This window comes from Salmo salar, chromosome ssa05 (genome assembly GCF_905237065.1).
Source record: "Salmo salar chromosome ssa05, Ssal_v3.1, whole genome shotgun sequence".
NCBI classification, from domain to species: domain Eukaryota; kingdom Metazoa; phylum Chordata; class Actinopteri; order Salmoniformes; family Salmonidae; genus Salmo; species Salmo salar.
In genome coordinates this window covers 20,657,638-20,679,178 of record NC_059446.1, presented here as the reverse complement: position 1 = coordinate 20,679,178, position 21,541 = coordinate 20,657,638, and the positions used below count along the sequence as shown (strand labels likewise).

Genomic DNA, 21,541 nt, shown 5'->3' with positions numbered 1-21,541 from the left:
ACCAACTGTTGTTACAACACATCAAGATGATCAGAATCAACCTTGTTTGGATGTTAGTCAGTCAAATCTGTAAGTACCAGTTTAACCAACTGTCCCATACTGTACTGTCTTAATGGATAAAAACATTTCAAACTGATCATATAATTATGTCTGATTGAAAAGTTATGTCTTCAGATTCAAAATGATGCAATTACGATGGCAATATATTTGTGGGCAATTCAAGTGCAAAGATTGGATTACAATATTTATAATGTATAAATATATATATATATATATATATATATATATATATATATATATATATATATATATATACATATATTTTTTTTTAAACGAATTGTCTAAAAAATTTATTTCTTTCAATTTTTTTGTAGTCCTGATTCACACTGAAGAAGTTCCTTTGCAAATTCCACTGACCGCAGCTCAACTCGGAGAGTCTGTATCTCTTCCATGTTTCTTCTCAGAGACAATTGATTATTTCCAATGGCTGTACTGGTTCAAGCAAACTGCTGGTCAAATGCCCCAAGTTGTGGCAACTCTAGAAAAGAGAAAATCAGCTGATTTTGTTCTTAATGGAGAGTTTAACGACATACGTTTCACAATGGAGAAAGTAAAAGTTGGATATCTTCTCATCATCAACAATATCAGCAGATCAGATGAGGCAGCATACTTCTGTGGAATAGGATCATTGTATGAGATGAAGTTTAGAAATGGAACATTTTTGGCTGTAAAAGGTAACTTTATTTCAGTAATATGATTTATCTCAATGTTTATCACAACAGTTTTGTTTGATACGTTATCCATAGTTATAGATGCTGAGGTTGCTGCATACATATGATTCTCGAGAGACAAACTGCAATAATTTTGAATTCACGTGACACTGACATTTCTTTCATAAAAACAACATCAATTAGGTGTCAGTCAGAAAAGGTCTGACTATCAGACAGTGGAACAGCAGCCAGTGTCTGACCCAGTCCATCCAGGACACTCTGTGACTCTACAGTGTACAGTACTCTCTGAGACCTGTACAGGAGAACACAGTGTGTACTGGTTCAGAGCCGGATCAGGAGAATCCCATCCAGGAGTGATTTACTCCCCTGGGAACAGGAGTGATGAGTGTGAGAAGAGCCCTGAGACTCCCTCTCCTACACAGAGCTGTGTTTACAGCCTCTCCAAGAACAACCTCAGTCTCTCTGATGCTGGGACTTACTACTGTGCTGTGGCCACATGTGGGGAGATCCTGTTTGGCAACGGAACAAACCTAAATATTGGTAGGTAATGAATATTATGAGTTGTAGTGTAGAAAGTAGTACTATTTAAGTGGTGCATATAGCACAGGGGTTGAATTACGTTTTGCTATGACAATATTCTCATCATTGACCAGAAATGTATGTTCAACTATAAATTCAAAAAAATGCCTTAAACAAAATACAAGCTATTGATAGTTAAACTTAACTTTAAACATTCTGTTTTATAAAAGATATTTAATCAAATATCTCCTTCAATATGTGGCTTCAGTCAATCAATGTATTTAATGTGATAATAATAATCATTTATTTAGCTTGTAATCAATCAAACAAACATTCAACACAACAAATTCAAATTGAGATGATGGGGATGGAGATTGAATGTCTATAGTCAGCTGGGGAGGATGGAACGGGAGTTGAGTCAGTTTGGGTTGGAAAGGCAGTATAGTTTGAACAGAGGGGGCATCGATGGTACAGAAAGAGAGAGACAAAGACAGTCTGACAAATGGGCCAGTAGCTCGTCATCGGAGCACCACACCTGCTTCTCCTGCAGTCAGTTCCTCCATAGAAGCCTCTCCTTTCTGTTGGTACTGGTCCTAGATCACCAAAAATGTAGCAACCACCTGGGTGATGCCACGTCTTCTGAAAAGCGCTGGAAATGCATTCACACATCAACAGTGGTTAGGAACAGTCCCTGATCCTCTTCTGCCATCTCCAGACATGGATTTCAGTCCTTGTTATCTTTTGGTAGGCCGTCATTGTAAATAAGAATTTGTTCTTAACTGACTTGCTAAATAAAGGTAAAAAAAGTATAAAAAATAACAGAAAAAAAATACAACAAGAAAACACAAATGAAAATATGTACAATATTTACAGAGCTCTATGCCTAGGCGACCTCATGACGCCATAGTCGATATGGAGGAGACAAATTTTGAGGGTGCTATATATATCGCACTTACTATTTTATTTTAATATAAGGGTGGAATATGTCTCTTACTCTTTATGTTAATATAAGGGGGGTATATATCTCTCTTACTGTTTTATTTTAATATAAGGGTGGTATATATCTCTCTTACTATTTTATATTAATATAAGGGTGGTATATATCTCTCTTACTGTTTTATTTTAATATAGGGGTGGTATATATATATATATATCTCTCTCTTACTGTTTTATTTTAATATAAGGGTGGTATATCTCTCTTACTATTTTATATTAATATAAGGGTGGTATATATCTATCTTACTATTTTATATTAATATAAGGATGGTATATATCTCTCTTACTGTTTTATTTTAATTTAAGGGTGGTATATATCTATCTTACTATTTTATTTTAATTTAAGGGTGGTATATATCTCTCTTACTATTTTATTTTAATATAAGGGTGGTATATATCTATCTTACTATTTTATATTAATATAAGGTGGTATATATCTCTCTTACTGTTTTATTTTAATATAAAGGGTGGTATATATCTATCTTACTATTTTATATTAATATAAGGTGGTATATATCTCTCTTACTGTTTTATTTTAATATAAGGGTGGTATAAATATTTACTATTACTATTTCATTTTAAAGGGTTGTATAAATATTTACTATTACTATTTCATTTTAATATAAGGGTGGTATAAATCTCTCTTAATGTTTTCTTTTAATATAAGGGTGGTATATATTGATTCTGTTAATTACATTTTTTTCTTCCTTTCAGAAAGATCGCTGGAACATGTAGTCATTGGACTGGGAGTGACATCAGTTTTCTGTGTGTTTGTGATCATTATCCTCGTCTTCACCAGAAATACAAAGCCAATTTGTGAACATTATAAAGGTGAGCTCTTTGGTATTACAAACTGTAGATGAACACCTAAAACGTTTAAAGATTAATACCCTATACTTGTCGCCAACTATTGTGCCTCTGTCTTCTACCAATCTTGACTTTTGTCATGTTGATGCTTGTTTTTATTCACGTTAACAGTGAGTGTTGCACAGCATATTGGACATGACAACACAACCACCGAACGTGATCAGGTAAATAAATGCAATTGTTATAATTTTGGCCTGTTTGTATAAGATGTTTAATATGTTACTAGATACTCCAGTTACCTGACAATTATTATTATTATGACGACATTCATTTATAAAAAAACATTATGATGATTCACAGGATAAAGATGGAGTTATGTTGAATTATGCTGCATTGCATTTCTCTGAGAGCAAAACTAAAAGAGGAAGAAAGAAGAGAGAGACACCACAGGAGAGTGTGTACTCTGATGTCAGGCACTCAGACTGGGACTGAATGTTGCTTATGTGCAGAGGAATGGATGTAGTTTGGTCAAGAAACTCTTGCTAATATAGATGTATATAATGTATTCAGACAGTCATGACATTTGATACACTATAATATATCATAGAATAAGCTTGTTCTTCTAGGAGTGTTATCTGTCAGAGCACCACTGTTGTGGAACGGCTTGTCCTGTGAGGTAGAGGGCCAGAAACCATTGAGGTCTTTAAATCATGCAGGAAAATGTATCTTTTTAGCGTGGCCTTTAATCTTAATCTTAATCTGTGATTGTATTGTTATTTTAGACTTCTTTAGTGATTCTATGTTCTTCTCTTGTATCATATCTCTTGTATCTTAGCCTTTTGTTTAGACATACTGTTTAACTGTGAGCCAACTCAGTGGCCTTGTGTTTATTGTCCACCGTGAGATTAGAAGGTTGAGGGTTCGATCCCCGGTCCAGTCACTCCAATTACTCTAAAAATAGGAACGAATGCCTCTCTACTTGGTACTCAGTATAAAGGAGATGGATTGGGTTAAGTGTCCTATCCAGGAGGTGTACTTGTACATCAAGCTGCCTTCCACTATTAAATATTTAACCTATGAGCCGATCTGGCTCGGACAAGGATTACTTACTTAGCTATTTTTCTACAGTACATTTTGTTGCAATTTAAAGGTATTTCAATTTTTTGTTGATCATCCCCCATTTGAAGTAATTTTTCTCTATTTGCAATAATGCATAATTGTATTATGGTTCTATTTTTTATTGTTTTAATATATTTGCCTAAATGTATGATTGCTGTGGTATTTACTGTAACCCATGAAACAAACAATAAGATAGCATGACTTCTTAAACATTGTATTTAATGTAGGTTAATTACGTTCTACAGTATTTCTTGAGTTCCAACAGCATGATTATAGCTATAATGTACCAGCATGTACCAGTACGGCTGTGTAGAATCATCAAACCACTTTATCATTAAACATTGTCTGATTCATCACATTATATAAAATTGAGCTTTTAATAAAATTACAATGATGATTTACACAACTGTCATCAAAGTTCAACTCTTTGAAATGGATTACTAATTAAACTTACAGCACATGTATTCACACTTGATTTCTGAAATAATCAATGAAACAAGAGAGGACAAGCCACACACGGTATACAGGATTGGTTAGTAACTCTGGGAATTACACCCCTTTAAACTGTAGAAAACAAACTGTAATCTATGTCTGTAAAAAAAGGTTGCTTGTTTCTGTCAGGTTGCAACTTAAAATGGTTGACCGATTGGATGCTTCCCCTGTTCTTTCATTTCTTTCTCCTAGTTCCAGTTGTCTTGGTGGTAAAGGTCACTCCAGTGTATTGTAGCCAGTCACCACTGAATCCCTGAGAAGAAACATGGAGAAAAAAACAGCAATTCCTAAGATGAGTGAATCACTTCAACAAGGCTTTGTTACGGAATAGTAGAGTGGCAGAGCAGGCATCTGAAATTGCTGGTCTCAGTAAAAAAAATAGCATTGATGTTAATCATTAAGTAAGATAGTAGTCACATAATAAATAAATAAATATTAACCCCATCCACCACCTGCCTCCCTCGGAGGAGGACATACTTTTTGAAAGCTAGGATTTGTACCTGTTGGTCCAACTGGTCAGCACTGAGAATGGCGTTACAGATTTGTAGAGATGTGTCATCTGTTTCCACAGCATAATTCATTGAAATGATGAGAAACTCATTAGAAAAAAAATCTACCTTCATAAAATAAACAACATAGTGTGATTTATCCAGAGACAACTGGATTAGTAAAAGTGCACATGAGAGAGAAAAGTAGCAAGAATGTTGCCTGCATAACAGTATGGTGCCTGCATAACAGTATGGTGGCTGCATAACAGTATGGTGCCTGCATAACAGTATGGTGCCTGCATAACAGTATGGTGGCTGCATAACAGTATGGTACCTGCATAACAGTATGGTGCCTGCATAACAGTATGGTGCCTGCATAACAGTATGGTGCCTGCATAACAGTATGGTGCCTGCATAACAGTATGGTGGCTGCATAACAGTATGGTGACTGCATAACAGTATGGTGGCTGCATAACAGTATGGTGGCTGCATAACAGAATGATGCCTGCATAATTGTATGGTGCCAGCATAACAGCAAATGTAATATCATTTTTCTTATAGTAAATCTGACTTTGGTGAGTGCTAAACTTGCTGGGTGTCTAAATAGCTAGCCCTGTGATGCCCTGCTATCTACTTAGAATATTGCAAAATGTGCTTTCACCGAAAAGCTATTTTAAAATCGGACATATCGAGTGCATAGAGGAGTTCTGTATCTATAATTCTTAAAATAATTGTTATGTTTTTTGTGAACGTTTATCGTGAGTAATTTAGTAAATTCACCGGCAGTGTTCGGTCGGAATGCTAGTCACATGCTAGTCACATGCTAATGTAAAAAGCTGGTTTTTGATATAAATATGAACTTGATTGAACAAAACATGCATGTATTGTATAACATAATGTCCTAGGGTTGTCATCTGATGAAGATCATCAAAGGTTAGTGCTGCATTTAGCTGTGGTTTGGGTTTATGTGACATTATATGCTAGCTTGAAAAATGGGTGTCTGATTATTTCTGGCTGGGTACTCTGCTGACATAATCTAATGTTTTGCTTTCATTGTAAAGCCTTTTTGAAATCGGAGAATGTGGTTAGATTAACGAGAGTCTTGTCTTTTAAATGGTGTAAAATATTCATTTGAATATCGCGCCACGGGATTACACTGGCTGTTGAGTAGTTGGGACGCAAGCGTCCCACCTAGCCCATAGAGGTTAAAGGTAATTGTCTACCAATGATATCTATGTATTAACCTGGTGGTTACATAGGCAGGTAGAGTGTAAGTACAGCAATGGTACACATGTTACAGAGATCCTACCCTACAAACAGGATAGCATAGGAAAGTGCTATTCTACTCCAGGCCTTTAGGGTCAAGAAATAGCTACTTTAGCTGCTTTGGGACAAGGTCAAGGAAAGATTAAGGTCACAATTCAATTATCATATAAAGAGGTTTCACTCAGATTATTTATTCATAATTTCCAATGGTGCAGTATATACTGAGGATGTAGTGGCCCAACAACATAACAAACCAAGACCTGAGAATGAAGAAGAAAGAGGTCATCATCAGTCTGAGGAGAAGAAAATGGAGATCACTCTGGATCACTCAGGAAAGACACAATGTACATAACAAGACAAGCGCTGGGCTACAACCCACAAGGATAAATAAAGCAGAGAAGGCCAAAAAACAGCTAGAGATGCTCCACTCTACAGGAACTGAGTAAAGCATGGATGACCTGGAAAGAGGCAAAAGCCTTCGCACAGAAAAGAAGGAGGGAGCCATGGTGCACACCCTAGCTTAGGACCCTGGCACTGAACACCCCCCTTTGCAACTGGATCTTGGACTTCCTGACGGGCCAACCTCAGCTGTTCAGGGTACAAAATATCTCCTACGCCATGCTGACTCTCAACATGGGGGCCCCACAGGAGTGTGTGCTTAGACCCTTTTTGTGCTCCCTGTTAACCCTCGACTGCGTGGCCACTCTCGACCACTCATGACTCCAACACCATCATCAAGATTGCTGACGACACGACAGTGGTAGGTCTGATCACCGGCGACAATGAGGTAGCCTATAAATAGGAGGTCAGAGACCTGGCAGTGTGGTGCTGGGACAATAACCTCTCCCTCAATGTAAGTAAAACCAAGGAGATGATTGTGCTCTACAGGAAACAGAGGGGCGAGTACGCCTCCATCCACATTGACTGGGCTGCAGTGGAGCGGGTCAAGAGCTTCAAGTTCCTTGTGTCTACTTCACTAAGGAATTAACATGGTCCACACACAACGACACAGTTGTGAAGAAGGCATGACAACTCATCTTCCCTCCCAACTCTGCACTGGGTTCACAAAAATCTATAGGTGAAATGTGTTTTAATATGCAAGGGTACATTTTGTAATGTAATGGAGCAAAATATACTGTACATTAACAGAATAATAAATTCCAATTTGAACTCAAGAAATGCTGTAGTATGCAATGATACTATCTATAGTAAATAAGAATTACATTTATTTCACAAGGTTCATACCTTCTAGGGACAGACGTTCCGCTAGCGGAATGCCTCACCAATATCCAATGGTAGAGCGTGGCGCAAAATACAAATACCTCAAAAATGCTATAACTTCAATATCTCAAACATATGACTATTTTACATCATTTTAAAGACAAGACTCTTGTTAATCTAACCACATTGTCCGATTTCAAAAAGGCTTTACAGCGAAAGCAAAACATTAAATTATGTCAGGAGAGTACCTTGCCAAAAATAATCACACAGCCATTTTCAAAGCAAGCATATATGTCACAAAAACCAAAACCACAGCTAAATGCAGCACTAACCTTTGATGATCTTCATCAGATGACACTCCTAGGACATTATGTTATACAATACAGGCATGTTTTGTTCAATCAAGTTCATATTTATATAAAAAAACAGCTTTTTTACATTAGCATGTGACGTTCAGAACTAGCATACCCACTGAAAACTTCCGGTGAATTTACTAAATTACTCACGATAAACGTCGACAAAAAACATAACAATTATTTTAAGAATTATAGATACAGAACTCCTTTATGCAATCGCGGTGTCCGATTTTAACCCCTGTGCGGACATCCAGCGAAAAATCATATCGCCATTAGCATAACAAAATGTAATAAAAAAAAAAAAACATTATTTTTTTCAAATTATATCGTTTTATAGATACACCTCTCCTGAATCGAACCACGTTGTCCGATTTCAAAAAGGCTTTACAGCAAAAGCAAAACATTAGATTATGTTAGAGGAGTATATCGTAAAAGTAGCCACATAGCCATTTTCCGACCAACCACATGCATCACAAATAACCAAAAAACAGCTAAATGCAGCACTAACCTTTGACAATCTTCATCAGATGACACACCTAGGACATAATGTTACACAATACATGCATTCTTTTGTTCGATAAAGTTCATATTTATATATAAAAACAGCATTTTACATCGGTGCGTAACGTTGACTAACTATTTTCCCTCAAATGCATCCGATGAAATAGCGCTACAATTTACTAAATTACTATTCGAAAACATTTTTAAAATGTAATATTGTCATTCTAAGATTTATAGATGAATATCTCTTGAAAGCACCTGTAATGCCAGATTTAAAAATAACTTTACTGGGTAATCACACTTTGCGATAAAAGGGGATGCGATACTCAGAACAATAGGCTAGCAATAGCAATAGGCTAGCCATCTTGGAACAATCGCATATCAAATCTAGTCTTGTATACTACTGTCAATAATCCCTTACCTTTGATTATCTTCATCCTTAGGCACTTCCAGGATTCCCAGGTCCACAACAAATGTATTTTCATTCGAAAAAGTTCATCCTTTATGTTCCATTAGCTTGTTGTTGTTAGCGCGTTCTGAAGGCTGCACCAAAAGTTCCGACGTGCGCGGGGCTACTCTTTCAACAAAATGCATTTTTTTCTTATTTAGGTTCGTTCAAACATGTCAAACGTTGTATAACATACATCTTTAGGGCCTTTTTCAACCAGAGCTCCAATAAGATTCGAGGGGGACGATTGCATTGTGTTTCAAAACGTTTCGAAAGGGGAGGGTAACCAGGGGCGCCGGCGTCATAATGGTGATGGCCCTCTCCGTGTGACCACGTTCCACAGCGTGTCATTCTGTCAGTTTTCACAGTAGGAGACTCAAATCACTTTGTAAAGACTGGGGACATCTAGTGGAAGCAATAGGAAGTGCTCAATGAACCATAGCTCACGGTGTGATTAATAGGCAATGTGATGAATTTGAGTTCGCAATTCAGAATTCCACTTCCTGTTTCGATCTGTCTCGGGGTTTTGACTGCCATATGAGTTCTGTTATACTCACAGACACCATTCAAACAGTTTTAGAAACTTTAGGGTGTTTTCTATCCACAAGTATTAATTATATGCATATCCTAGCTTCTGAGTTTGAGTAGTAGGGCGTTTAAAATGGGCACACATTCTTTTCAAAATGCGCTGTGGCGCCCCCTATCCTAGGCGACCGTCAAGAGGTTAAAATAGCTTTTCGGTGAAAGCACATTTTGCAATATTCTGAGTAGATAACCCGGCCATCACGGCTAGCTATTTTGACACCCACGAAGTTTGGCACTCACCAAACTCAGATTTACTATAAGAAAAATTGGATTACCTTTCCTGTTCTTCGTCAGAATGCACTCCCAGGACTTCTACTTCAACACCCAATGTTGTTTTGGTTCCAAATAATCCATAGTTATATCCAAATAGCTCAGTTTTGTTCGTGCGTTCAAATCACTATCCGAAAGGTGACGCGCCGGCGCGTTTCGTGACAAAAAAATTCAAAATATTCCATTACCGTACTTCGAAGCATGTCAAACGCTGTTTAAAATCAATTTTTATGCAATTTGTCTCGTAAAATAGCGATAATATTCCAACCGGGAGATGTTGTATCCGTTCAAACACTGAAATAAGAAAATGGAGTCTTCACATGCATGCGCGCACCAGTGTCATTGTTCTCAGAAGGACCACTCTCCAAAACCCCTACTGTTTTTCGCCCAGGGACTGCAGAGTTATCATTCCACGTTCTGGTGCCTTCTGAGAGCCTAAAGGAGCCTTAGAATATGTCACGTTACAGCAGAGATCCTGTATTTTCGATAAAGAGGCTACAGAAGGCCAAGAAATGGTCAGACAGGGCACTTCCCATATAGAATCTTCTCAGGTTTTGGCCTGCCATATGAGTTCTGTTATACTCACCGAAACCATTCAAACAGTTTTAGAAACTTTAGGTTGTTTTCTATCCAAATCTACTAATTATATGCATATTCTAGTTTCTGGGCAGGAGTAATAACCAGATTAAATCGGGTACATTTTTTATCCGGTCGTGAAAATACTGCCCCCTATCCCAAACAGGTTAAGATTCTATATGATGCAATTACAATGGCAATATACACTGCTCAAAAAAATAAAGGCACACTTAAACAACACAATGTAACTCCAAGTCAATCACACTTCTGTGAAATCAAACTGTCCACTTAGGAAGCAACACTGATTGACAATAAATTTCACATGCTGTTGTGCAAATGGAATAGAGAACAGGTGGAAATTATAGGCAATTAGCAAGACACCCCCAATAAAGGAGTGGTTCTGCAGGTGGTGACCACAGACCACTTCTCAGTTCCTATGCTTCCTGGCTGATGTTTTGGTCACTTTTGAATGCTGGCGGTGCTTCAACTCTAGTGGTAGCATGATACGGAGTCTACAACCCACACAACTGGCTCAGGTAGTGCAGCTCATCCAGGATGGCACATCAATGCGAGCTGTGGCAAGAAGGTTTGCTGTGTCTGTCAGCGTAGTGTCCAGAGCATGGAGGCGCTACCAGGAGACAGGCCAGTACATCAGGAGACGTGGAGGAGGCCGTAGGAGGGCAACAACCCAGCAGCAGGACTGCTACCTCCGCCTTTGTGCAAGGAGGAGATGGAGGAGCACTGCCAGAGCCCTGCAAAATGACCTCCAGCAGGCCACAAATGTACATGTGTCTGCTCAAACGGTCAGAAACAGACTCCATGAGGGTGGTATGAGGGCCCGACGTCCACAGGTGGGGGTTGTGCTTACAGCTCAACACCGTGCAGGACGTTTGGCATTTGCCAGAGAACACCAAGATTGGCAAATTCGCCACTGGTGCCCTGTGCTCTTCACAGATGAAAGCAGGTTCACACTGAGCACGTGACTGATGTGACAGAGTCTGGAGACGCCGTGGAGAACGTTCTGCTGCCTGCAACATCCTCCAGCATGACCGGTTTGGCGGTGGGTCAGTCATGGTGTGGGGTGGCATTTCTTTGGGGGGCCGCACAGCCCTCCATGTGCTCGCCAGAGGTAGCCTGACTGCCATTAGGTACCGAGATGAGATCCTCAGACCCCTTGTGAGACCATATGCTGGTGCGGTTGGCCCTGGGTTCCTCCTAATGCAAGACAATGCTAGACCTCATGTGGCTGGAGTGTGTCAGCAGTTCCTGCAAGAGGAAGGCATTGATGCTATGGACTGGCCCGCCCGTTCCCCAGACCTGAATCCAATTGAGCACATCAGGGACATCATGTCTCGCTCCATCCACCAATGCCACGTTGCACCACAGACTGTCCAGGAGTTGGCGGATGCTTTAGTCCAGGTCTGGGAGGAGATCCCTCAGGAGACCATCCGCCACCTCATCAGGAGCATGCCCAGGCGTTGTAGGGAGGTCATACAGGCACCTGGAGGCCACACACACTACTGAGCCTCATTTTGACTTGTTTTAAGGACAGTACATCAAAGTTGGATCAGCCTGTATTGTGGTTTTCCACTTTAATTTTGAGTGTGACTCCAAATCCAGACCTCCATGGGTTGATAAATTGGATTTCCATTGATTATTTTTGTGTGATTTTGTTGTCAGCACATTCAACTATGTAAAGAAAAAAGAATTTAATAAGATTATTTCATTCATTCAGATCTAGGATGTGTTATTTTAGTGTTCCCTTTATTTTGTTGAGCAGTGTATTTGTGGGCAATTCAAGTGCAAAAATAAATAAATAATAATAATAATAAAAAATATATATATATATTTTTTTTTTACTAATTGTGTGAATGAATGGATAACATAGCTGACAATCTGATTTCTTTCAAATTTCTTGTAGTCCTGATTTACACTGAAGAAGTTCCTCTGCAAGTTCCACTGACCGCAGCTCAACTCGGAGAGTCTGTATGTCTTCCATGTTTCTTCTCAGAGACAATTGATTACTTCCAATGGCTGTACTGGTACAAGCAAACTGCTGGTCAAATGCCCCAAGTTGTGGGAACTCTAGAAAAGAGAAAATCTGTAGATGTTGTTCCTAATGGAGAGTTTAACAACATACGTTTCACAATGGAGAAAGTAAAAGTTGGATATCTTCTCATCATCAACAATATCAGCAGATCAGATGAGGCAGCATACTTCTGTGGAATAGGAACAGTGTATGAGATGAAGTTTAGAAATGGAACATTTTTGTCTGTAAAGGGTAACTTTATTTCAGGAATATGATTTATCTCAATGTTCACCACAACCATTTTGTTTGTTAAGTTATGCATAGTCATAGATTCTGAGTGTGCTGCATGCATATGATTCAAGAGAGCTAAACTGCAAAAATGTTGTATTGACGTGACACTGACATTTCTTTCATAAAAACATCATAAAATTAGATGTCATTCAGAAGAGGTCTCTCTGAGACCTGTACAGGAGAACACAGAGCTGGATCAGGAGAATCCTATCCAGGAGTCATTTACTCCCCTGGGAACAGGAGTGATGAGTGTGAGAAGAGCCCTGAGACTCCCTCTCCTACACAGCCTCTCTAAGAACAACCTCAGTCTCTCTGATGCTGGGACTTACTACTGTGCTGTGGCCACATGTGGGGAGATTCTTTTTGGCGACGGAACAAACCTAAAAATTGGTAGGTAATGAATATTATGAGTTGTAATGTAGAAAGTAGTACTATTTAAGTGGTACATAAAGCACAGGGGTTGAAGTACATTTTGCTATGACAATATTCTCATCATTGACCAGAAATTAATGTTTGGGTTTAAATTCTTAATGCTACAAACAAAATACAAGCTATTGATAGTTAAACTTAACTTTAAACACTCTGTTTTATAAAACGATTTAATCAAATATCTCCTTCAATATGTGGCTTCAGTCAATCCATGTCTTTAATATGATAATAATAATACTTTATTTAGCTTGTAATCAATCAAACAAACATTCAACACAACAAATTCAAATTGAGATGATGGGGATGGAGATTGAATGTCTATAGTCAGCTGGAATGGGAGTTGAGTCAGTTTGGGTTGGAAAGGCAGTATAGTTTGAGCAGAGGGGGCATCGATGGTACAGAAAGAGAGAGACAAAGACAGTCTGACAAACAGGCCAGTAGCTCGTCATCGGAGCACCACACCTGCTTCTCCTGCAATCAGTTCCTCCACAGAATATATGTATATCGCTCTAACAATTCTATATTTATCTAAGGGTGCTATATACAGTATCTCTCTTACTATTTATTATATTTTAATATAAGGGTGGTATATACAGTATATCTCTCTTACTGTTACATTTTTCCTTCCCTTTAGAAAGATTGCTGGATTATGTAGTCATTGGACTGGGAGTGACATCTGTTTTCTGTGTCATTGATCATTATCCTCGTCTTCACCAGAAATACAAAGCCGATTTGTGAACATTATAAAGTTGAGCTCTTAAGCTATTACAAACTGTAGTTGAACACCTAATACATTTTATGATTAATACACAATATTTGCCATCAACTATAAAACCTCTGTATTTTACCTTTATTGACTTTTGTCATGTTGATGCTTGTTTTTATGTATGCTAGCAATGAGTATTGCAAAGCATATTGGACATGACAACTCAAGCACCGAATGTGATCAGGTAAATAAATACAACTGTTATAATATTGGCCTGTTGGTAGACATTTTTGGTTTGGCTGTTTGTAGAAGATTTTTAATATGATACTAGATACTCCAGTTGCCCGACTATTATTATGACGACATTTATTTATAAAAAAAACATGATGGTTCACATGATCAAGATGGAGTTACTGTAACGCCTGTCGTTAGAATTAGACCAAGGTGCAGCGGAGGATGTGTATTCATTATTAAAGATTTTAATGAACATAAACACTCTATACAAAACACGAAAAGAAACGACAGCAAACAGTCCTGTCTGGTACCAAAATGAACACCACAGAAAATAATCCCTCACAAAACATAAAGAAAAAACATGCTCCTTATGTGTGACTCCCAATCAACAACAACGAACTTCAGCTGTGCCTGATTGGGAGCCACACACACACGGCCCAAAACAAAGAAATACAAAAAACCTAGAAAAAGAACATAGAACGCCCACCCAATGTAACACCCTGGCCTAACCAAAATAAAGAACAAAAAACCCCTCTCTATTGCCAGGGTGTTACAGTTACGTTAAATTATGCTGCATTGAATTTCTCTGAGAGGAAAACTAAAAGAGGAAGAAAGAAGAGAGAGACACCACAGGAGAGTGTGTACTCTGATGTCAGGTACTCAGACTGGGAATGAACGTTGTTTATGTGCAGAGGAATGGATGTAGTTTGGTCAAGAAACTCTTGCTAATATAGATGTATATAATGTATTCAGACAGTCATGACATTTGATACACTATAATATATCATAGAATAAGCTTGTTCTTCTAGGAGTGTTATCTGTCAGAGCACCACTGTTGTGGAACGGCTTGTCCTGTGAGGTAGAGGGCCAGAAACCATTGAGGTCTTTAAATCATGCAGGAAAATGTATCTTTTTAGCGTGGCCTTTAATCTTAATCTGTGATTGTATTGTTATTTTAGACTTCTTTAGTGATTCTATGTTCTTCTCTTGTATCATATCTCTTGTATCTTAGCCTTTTGTTTAGACATACTGTTTAACTGTGAGCCAACTCAGTGGCCTTGTGTTTATTGTCCACCGTGAGATTAGAAGGTTGAGGGTTCGATCCCCGGTCCAGTCACTCCAATTACTCTAAAAATAGGAACGAATGCCTCTACTTGGCACTCAGTATAAAGGAGATGGATTGGGTTAAGTGTCCTATCCAGGAGGTGTACTTGTACATCAAGCTGCCTTACACTATTAAATATTTAACCTATGAGCCGTTCTGGCTCGGACAAGGATTACTTACTTAGCTATTTTTCTACAGTACATTTTGTTGCAATTTAAAGGTATTTCAATTTTTTGTTGTTGTTGGTCATCCCCCATTTGAAGTCATTTCTCTATTTGCAATAATGCATAATTGTATTATGGTTCTATTTTTATTGTTTTAATATATTTGCCTAAATGTATGATTGCTGTGGTATTTACTGTAACCCATGAAACAAACAATAAGATAGCATGACTTCTTAAACATTGTATTTAATGTAGGTTAATTACGTTCTACAGTATTTCTTGAGTTCCAACAGCATGATTATAGCTATAATGTACCAGCATGTACCAGTACGGCTGTGTAGAATCATCAAACCACTTTATCATTAAACATTGTCTGATTCATCACATTATATAAAATTGAGCTTTTAATAAAATTACAAAGTTGATTTACACAACTGTCATCAAAGTTCAACTCTTTGAAATGGATTACTAATTAAACTTACAGCACATGTATTCACACTTGATTTCTGAAATAATCAAAGAAACAAGAAAGCACAAGCCACACACGGTATACAGGATTGGTTAGTAACTCTGGGAATTACACCCCTTTAAACTGTAGAAAACAAACTGTAATCTATGTCTGTAAAAAAAGGTTGCTTGTTTCTGTCAGGTTGCAACTTAAAATGGTTGACCGATTGGATGCTTCCCCTGTTCTTTCATTTCTTTCTCCTAGTTCCAGTTGTCTTGGTGGTAAAGGTCACTCCAGTGTATTGTAGCCAGTCACCACTGAATCCCTGAGAAGAAACATGGAGAAAAAAAACAGCAATTCCTAAGATGAGTGAATCACTTCCACAAGGCTTTGTTACAGAATAGTAGAGTGGCAGAGCAGGCATCTCAAATTGGTGGTCACAGTAAAAAATATAGCATTGATGTTAATCATTAAGTAAGATAGTAGTCACATAATTTAAAAAAAATGTATGAACCCCATCCACCACCTGCCCCCCTCGGAGGAGGACATACTTTTTGAAAGCTAGGATTTGTACCTGTTGGCCCAACTGGTCAGCACTGAGAATGGCGTCACAGATTTGTAGAGATGTGTCATCTGTTTCCACAGCATAATTCATTGAAATGATGAGAAACTCATTAGAAAAAAATCTACCTTCATAAAATAAACAACATAGTGTGATTTATCCAGAGACAACTGGATTAGTAAAAGTGCACGAGAGACAAAAGTACCAAGAATGGTGCCTGCATAATTGTATGGTGCCAGCATAACAGTATGGTGGCTGCATAACAGAATGATGCCTGCATAACAGTATGGTGGCTGTATAACAGAATGGTGGCTGCATAACAGCATGTTGGGAGTGTGTTGACAAGTTGACGCTGTGACACAATGTCAGAGATATATAAAGATAAACAGGAAATTAGAGCACTTGACTTGTAACCAGCTCACACTCTTTGAATAGCTGCTCTGAGCTTATTGTCTCTAGACTGGTTGCTGAGGACACTAATAAATCACAAACATTTATTATACTACAGGAAAATATTCAAAGTAAGTTTTTTTTCTAACCAAATTGTGTACATAGGAATTACATTATTTTAAAAACGAAATGGTCCAACTTTGAATAGCCTCCCAACATGATGATTTGGATAAATATAATTAAATTAATTAATTGTTTAAAATTCAATGTTCATGTACCGTAATTTCCGGACTATTGAGTGCACCTGAATATAAGCCGCACCCACTGAATTAAAAAAAAATATTATTTTCAACATAAATAAGCCGCACATGTCTATAAGCCGCAGGTGCCTACCGGTACATTAAAACAAATTAACTTTACACAGGCTTTAACGAAACACGGCTTGTAACAAAAAAAAAAATCAAAATTAGCAGTAAACAGTAGCCTACCAAGAAAGTCATTGCTCCAGACCAAGCTCCCGTGCAGCAGCTCTATTTCCTTTTCCAACAGCCAGATCAATCGCCTTCAACTTGAAAGCTGCATCATATGCATTTCTCCGTGTCTTTGCCATGATGAGGGTGACAAAATGACTACCGTAATCAGAATAATGGGAAGTTTGAGCACGCTCAATTTAATCTAAACAGTAAACAAAAAAGTTGTTTGACCTTAACCCATTCGGCAATTTCATTGGTCTAATGAAAGCTTCATGCCGCCAAAAAACTGAGCACGTCACAGAATGTGTTTTAAAATATATATATATTTGAAAGCGGGAAAAATCCATATATTAGCCGCGTCATTGTTTAAGCCGCGAGGTTCAAAGCCTGGGAAAAAAGTAGTGGCTTATAGTCCGGAAATTACGGTAGTCAAGAAAATGTCAAATTATAGCAGCAGTTATTTAATTATGGCAAAAGTTATTAAATTACAGCACCAGTTTAATACTCACCGTTTGTTTCCTTTTGACTTGAGTGGATAAAGAACAGTAAAACAGCATTCAACATCAATGCTCCACACAGACCAATACCAAGTGGAACCAGGGCATTACAGTCCATCCCAACTACAAACACATGGTGAACATAATAACAATAAAATAAAAACAGCTTTTTATGATCTTAGGACAAAATAATAATAATGACCAACAGGAACTTCTTTGTCCAACATTCTAAAAAGGCTGCACTGTAAGTTCCATACATCTTAGTAGGCATTTTAATTGATTGTTGACCTCTGTTATTATGATGTAATGTTAATCAGGTTATGAGGCTTCTTCCCTTCTGATCATTTACATACATAAAAGTACCTTTGACATCCAGTTTTGTTCCGTTGCCAAACAGGATCTCCCCACATGTGGCCACAGCACAGTAGTAAGTCCCAGCATCAGAGAGGCTGAGGTTGTTCTTTGAGAAGCTGTAGACACAGCTCTGTGTAGGAGAGGGAGTCTCAGGGCTCTTCTCACACTCATCACTCCTGTTCCCAGGGGTGTAAATGACTCCTGGATGGGATTCTCCTGATCCGGCTCTGAACCAGTACACACTGTGTTCTCCTGTACAGGTCTCAGAGAGTACTGTACACTGCAGAGTCACAGAGTCTCCTGGATGGACTGGGTCAGACACTGGCCTCTGCACCACAGTATGGTAGTGTGACCTTTGGTGATTCTTACCTAAATGGGATACATGTTTTGATTCTTTAATGTATCACATGGTTCAGAAAGATTCTAAGAGTTCAGTTTTGTCAGCTAATTGTATACATTAATGAGGGTTTTTCTTTTGTAATAACACATATTTGTATGCTACTACAGGCATTCAAACAATTCACACAACACAGTGGGTACAAAGGGAGCTGTGTGAATAACATGTAAATGTACTAATGTTAATAGTATTTAGGTACTATGATTACCTTTCAATAGTAAATGAGTCCCATTGATAAAGTTGACTTCATAGGCTGTTCTCACTGCACAATAGTACACGGCTTCATCTGTTGGGTCCGTGTTTGTAATAGCAAGTCGATACATCCCATCAGCATCAGCCTTCTCCACATTGAAACGTGAATGGTTAAAGTCCTTGTGCCATACAGTCATATCATATTTTGTCATTGTTACAATACTTTGAGGCTTTTGCCCAACTATTTGTTTGTACCAGAACATATTGATATCTTCCTTTGAAAAAACACAGTAGAGAGTCACTGGGTCCCCATGATGAACCTCCCGAACTTGAGTTTGATACTGAACATCATTGCATTGTGTCACATCTGTAAAAACACATTTTATAACCATGCCAATTAAAATACAACTATTGCCAACGTTATAAAGTGATAATGCAATGCATTTACAAGAAACACTCAACTTAAATGGGAAAATGTGTATTTATTTTCTAACACCTTCAATTGTGTTTGAGGTGAAACGTGTAACAATGTATTTAATGTTCACAGTCTTTATCCATATGCACCATGTTTCCTTTAACACTTCAAATTAGTATCATGAACTGCATATTAGAAATACATGATAAACGGCTGCTTTCCCAGACACAGATTAGGCCATCTCCATTAAGAATACTTTTAGTCCAGAACTAGGGTCTAGGAAATAAGCCATTAATGATTGAAAAATAGGTTAAGTTTGGAATTTCACTTACACATCAAACTGAGAAGTACCACAATCACTCCAATTTTGATCATCTTGGTGAGTAGCTCTTACACGCCTGGTGCAGTTGTCCTCTGCCCATGAAATGCAAAATTGGCAAGTCTATACTCACAGACCTATATGATAGGCGGGAGAAAAGTAAATCATGCTACACTTCCTGTAAAATGTTCCCACCAGCAAGCTGGTTGGTTACCTAAGGGACAGATCTAAATGTATTGAGGGGAGGGACTGGTCCAACTCCAAGGGTCATAAAAAACACCCCCTCCCCAAAGTTAAAAATATTTTCACATGACCCTCCCCTTCAACTATAAAAAAATGTATCACACTCCCTCTTCAAAGAATTAACTCAAAATGATGTTTACAACCACAAATAACACATGCAATACATTTCCCACCAACAGGTTTCTGTGCCAATGCACCACACAACCAATAAACAAAACATACTGACTTCAGGTACTTCTATATCATGGTTTGCAGTTTCAACACCACAATACCTAGACAAATAGAAAATACATCCCTTCCTACCTTGTAGGCTTACCCAGTATTGAAGGGTTGGCTTGACAATCTCTGAGTGTCATTAAACTTTGATGTTTTGTTACTGTCACGTCCTGACCAGTAATAGGGGTTATTTGTTATTGTAGTTTGGTCAGGACGTGGCAGAGGGTATTTGTTTTATGTGGTTCGGGGTGGTGGTTTGTTTAGTAGGGTATTAGATTTATGTATTCCGGGGGGTTTTGGGCACTGTTCTATGTTAGTGTATTTGTATGTTCTGTCTAGTCTTTTGTATTTCTATGTTTTGTTAATTGGGGTTGGACTCTCAATTGGAGGCAGGTGTTTTCTAGTTGCCTCTGATTGAGAGTCCTATATACAGGTATGTGTTTGTTGAGTACTTTGTGGGAGATTGTTCTGTGTATAGCCTTGTGCCTTACCAGCCTGTGTATAGTCGTTGTGTACATGTTTATTTTGGTTCTCCTTCTTGTCCGAATATAATAAAGATGATAAATGCACATTTCCCCGCTGCATTTTGGTCTATATCCGACGACAGCCGTTACAGTAACAGTCTCTTGCCATTCATCAATTGGCCGCTGCACACTTTGTATTGATTCATTTACTTTATTTGTCAGTAAAAAAATACATAAAGATTTTAAGGAAACGGGATTGCACAATAAATTCGGGAATTTATTTCCATTGTGGTACCTATTTTGTACATAAATAAATGTGTGTAGTTTCTGGAAACTAGGGGTGTCGCACATCACTACTTAGGAGAGCAATTTGAATGTACTTTTTTAAAATCAAAATGTGTTTCTTGGCAGAAATGCCTTCTGGAGCATGTGAAACTTGTATGTCATCTGAAAATATGAATTAAAATTACGAGTCTAGTTGGTTTAGCTACAGAAAAAGACCAGAACGTTCCCCCTAGCCATGATTGGCTGAGATAATGAGTGGGCTGAACATAACGAGAGATGAGTTTGGATTGGTCTGCCATGTAGCATGCTTCTGTCTATAACATGAGCTGGTCAGTATGTGTAGGTAATCCTTTCTAACGGCTTTTCTGGAGAAAAATTCTGGCTTTTGATTGCAAATATGCAGACGGAGTCAAAAAGAGAACGCACAGAAGGCTGTTGTATAAAATACCTGTCTCCGGATTACATCTTCAAATTAAGCGTAACCATGGCATCCATGACAGAGAGGGAGAAGCGTCCATCCATGTAAACAGGTAAGAGAGAGAGTAGCTAACTACATTTTCAGATATTACACGTTTCTAATTTTGTCAGAAAGCCGTTTTCATTTTAAGCTAAAGTATACTGTTAGCTAGCACCGAAAGTGAAAAGCTCTGAATTTACACATGGACAATTTGACAACGCTCTGATTTCATGAACGCCCAGCGTGCACTCAGAGCACACTGGCACTCCTGATTAAATTTACGAACACATCTGTAGTATAAACAAGCCTTTAGTCTTGAAAGCTTTGGTTCTTTCGTACATGGCGTCAGATGTGATTCTTTAAAGAGATGGGTGGGGCTAAGGCTTAAGAGGGTGTGAACGATGCTGAATGGGTGTAGACATGAGCTCCAAAAATATTCATGGGCCATTTTCTCAGAAGTGAGGTTACATGTTCATCAACTTTCAAAGCAGAATTA

General features: G+C 38.2%; 2 protein-coding genes and 1 pseudogene across 2 annotated transcripts; 2 read left to right on the top strand and 1 right to left on the bottom strand.

The window, feature by feature from the left end:
• On the top strand, nt 1–4,541 carry LOC106604497 (uncharacterized). Its single transcript, XM_014199161.2, has 6 exons — nt 1–69; nt 375–734; nt 915–1,271; nt 2,961–3,077; nt 3,225–3,277; nt 3,414–4,541. The coding sequence occupies exons 1-6, from the start codon at nt 27–29 to the stop codon at nt 3,543–3,545; spliced, it is 1,062 nt and encodes a 353-aa protein (XP_014054636.1). The 5' UTR covers nt 1–26; the 3' UTR covers nt 3,546–4,541.
• Nucleotides 4,542–12,250: 7,709 nt separating this feature from the next.
• On the top strand, nt 12,251–15,552 carry LOC106604426 (uncharacterized; annotated as a pseudogene).
• Nucleotides 15,553–15,563: 11 nt separating this feature from the next.
• LOC106604498 (uncharacterized) lies at nt 15,564–19,599 on the bottom strand. Its single transcript, XM_014199163.2, has 6 exons — nt 19,394–19,599; nt 18,663–19,013; nt 18,067–18,426; nt 17,716–17,826; nt 16,356–16,414; nt 15,564–16,106 (listed from the first exon to the last, which is right to left on the bottom strand). Exons 1-6 carry the CDS (start codon nt 19,434–19,436, stop codon nt 16,029–16,031), a joined length of 1,002 nt encoding a protein of 333 aa, XP_014054638.2. The 5' UTR covers nt 19,437–19,599; the 3' UTR covers nt 15,564–16,028.
• Nucleotides 19,600–21,541: the final 1,942 nt, after the last annotated feature.

Excerpts from the sequence above, each read along its gene's own strand:
- LOC106604497 (XM_014199161.2), top strand. The coding sequence starts at position 27 with ATGATCAGAATCAACCTTGTTTGGATGTTAGTCAGTCAAATCT. Across the intron at positions 70-374 it reads GATGTTAGTCAGTCAAATCT|TCCTGATTCACACTGAAGAA; the intron begins GTAAGTACCAGT and ends ATTTTTTTGTAG. Across the intron at positions 3,078-3,224 it reads AATTTGTGAACATTATAAAG|TGAGTGTTGCACAGCATATT; the intron begins GTGAGCTCTTTG and ends TCACGTTAACAG.
- LOC106604498 (XM_014199163.2), bottom strand. The coding sequence starts at position 19,436 with ATGATCAAAATTGGAGTGATTGTGGTACTTCTCAGTTTGATGT. Across the intron at positions 17,827-18,066 it reads AACAAAACTGGATGTCAAAG|TTGGGATGGACTGTAATGCC; the intron begins GTACTTTTATGT and ends ATGTGTTTGTAG. Across the intron at positions 16,107-16,355 it reads CTGACCAGTTGGGCCAACAG|GGATTCAGTGGTGACTGGCT; the intron begins GTACAAATCCTA and ends GTTTCTTCTCAG.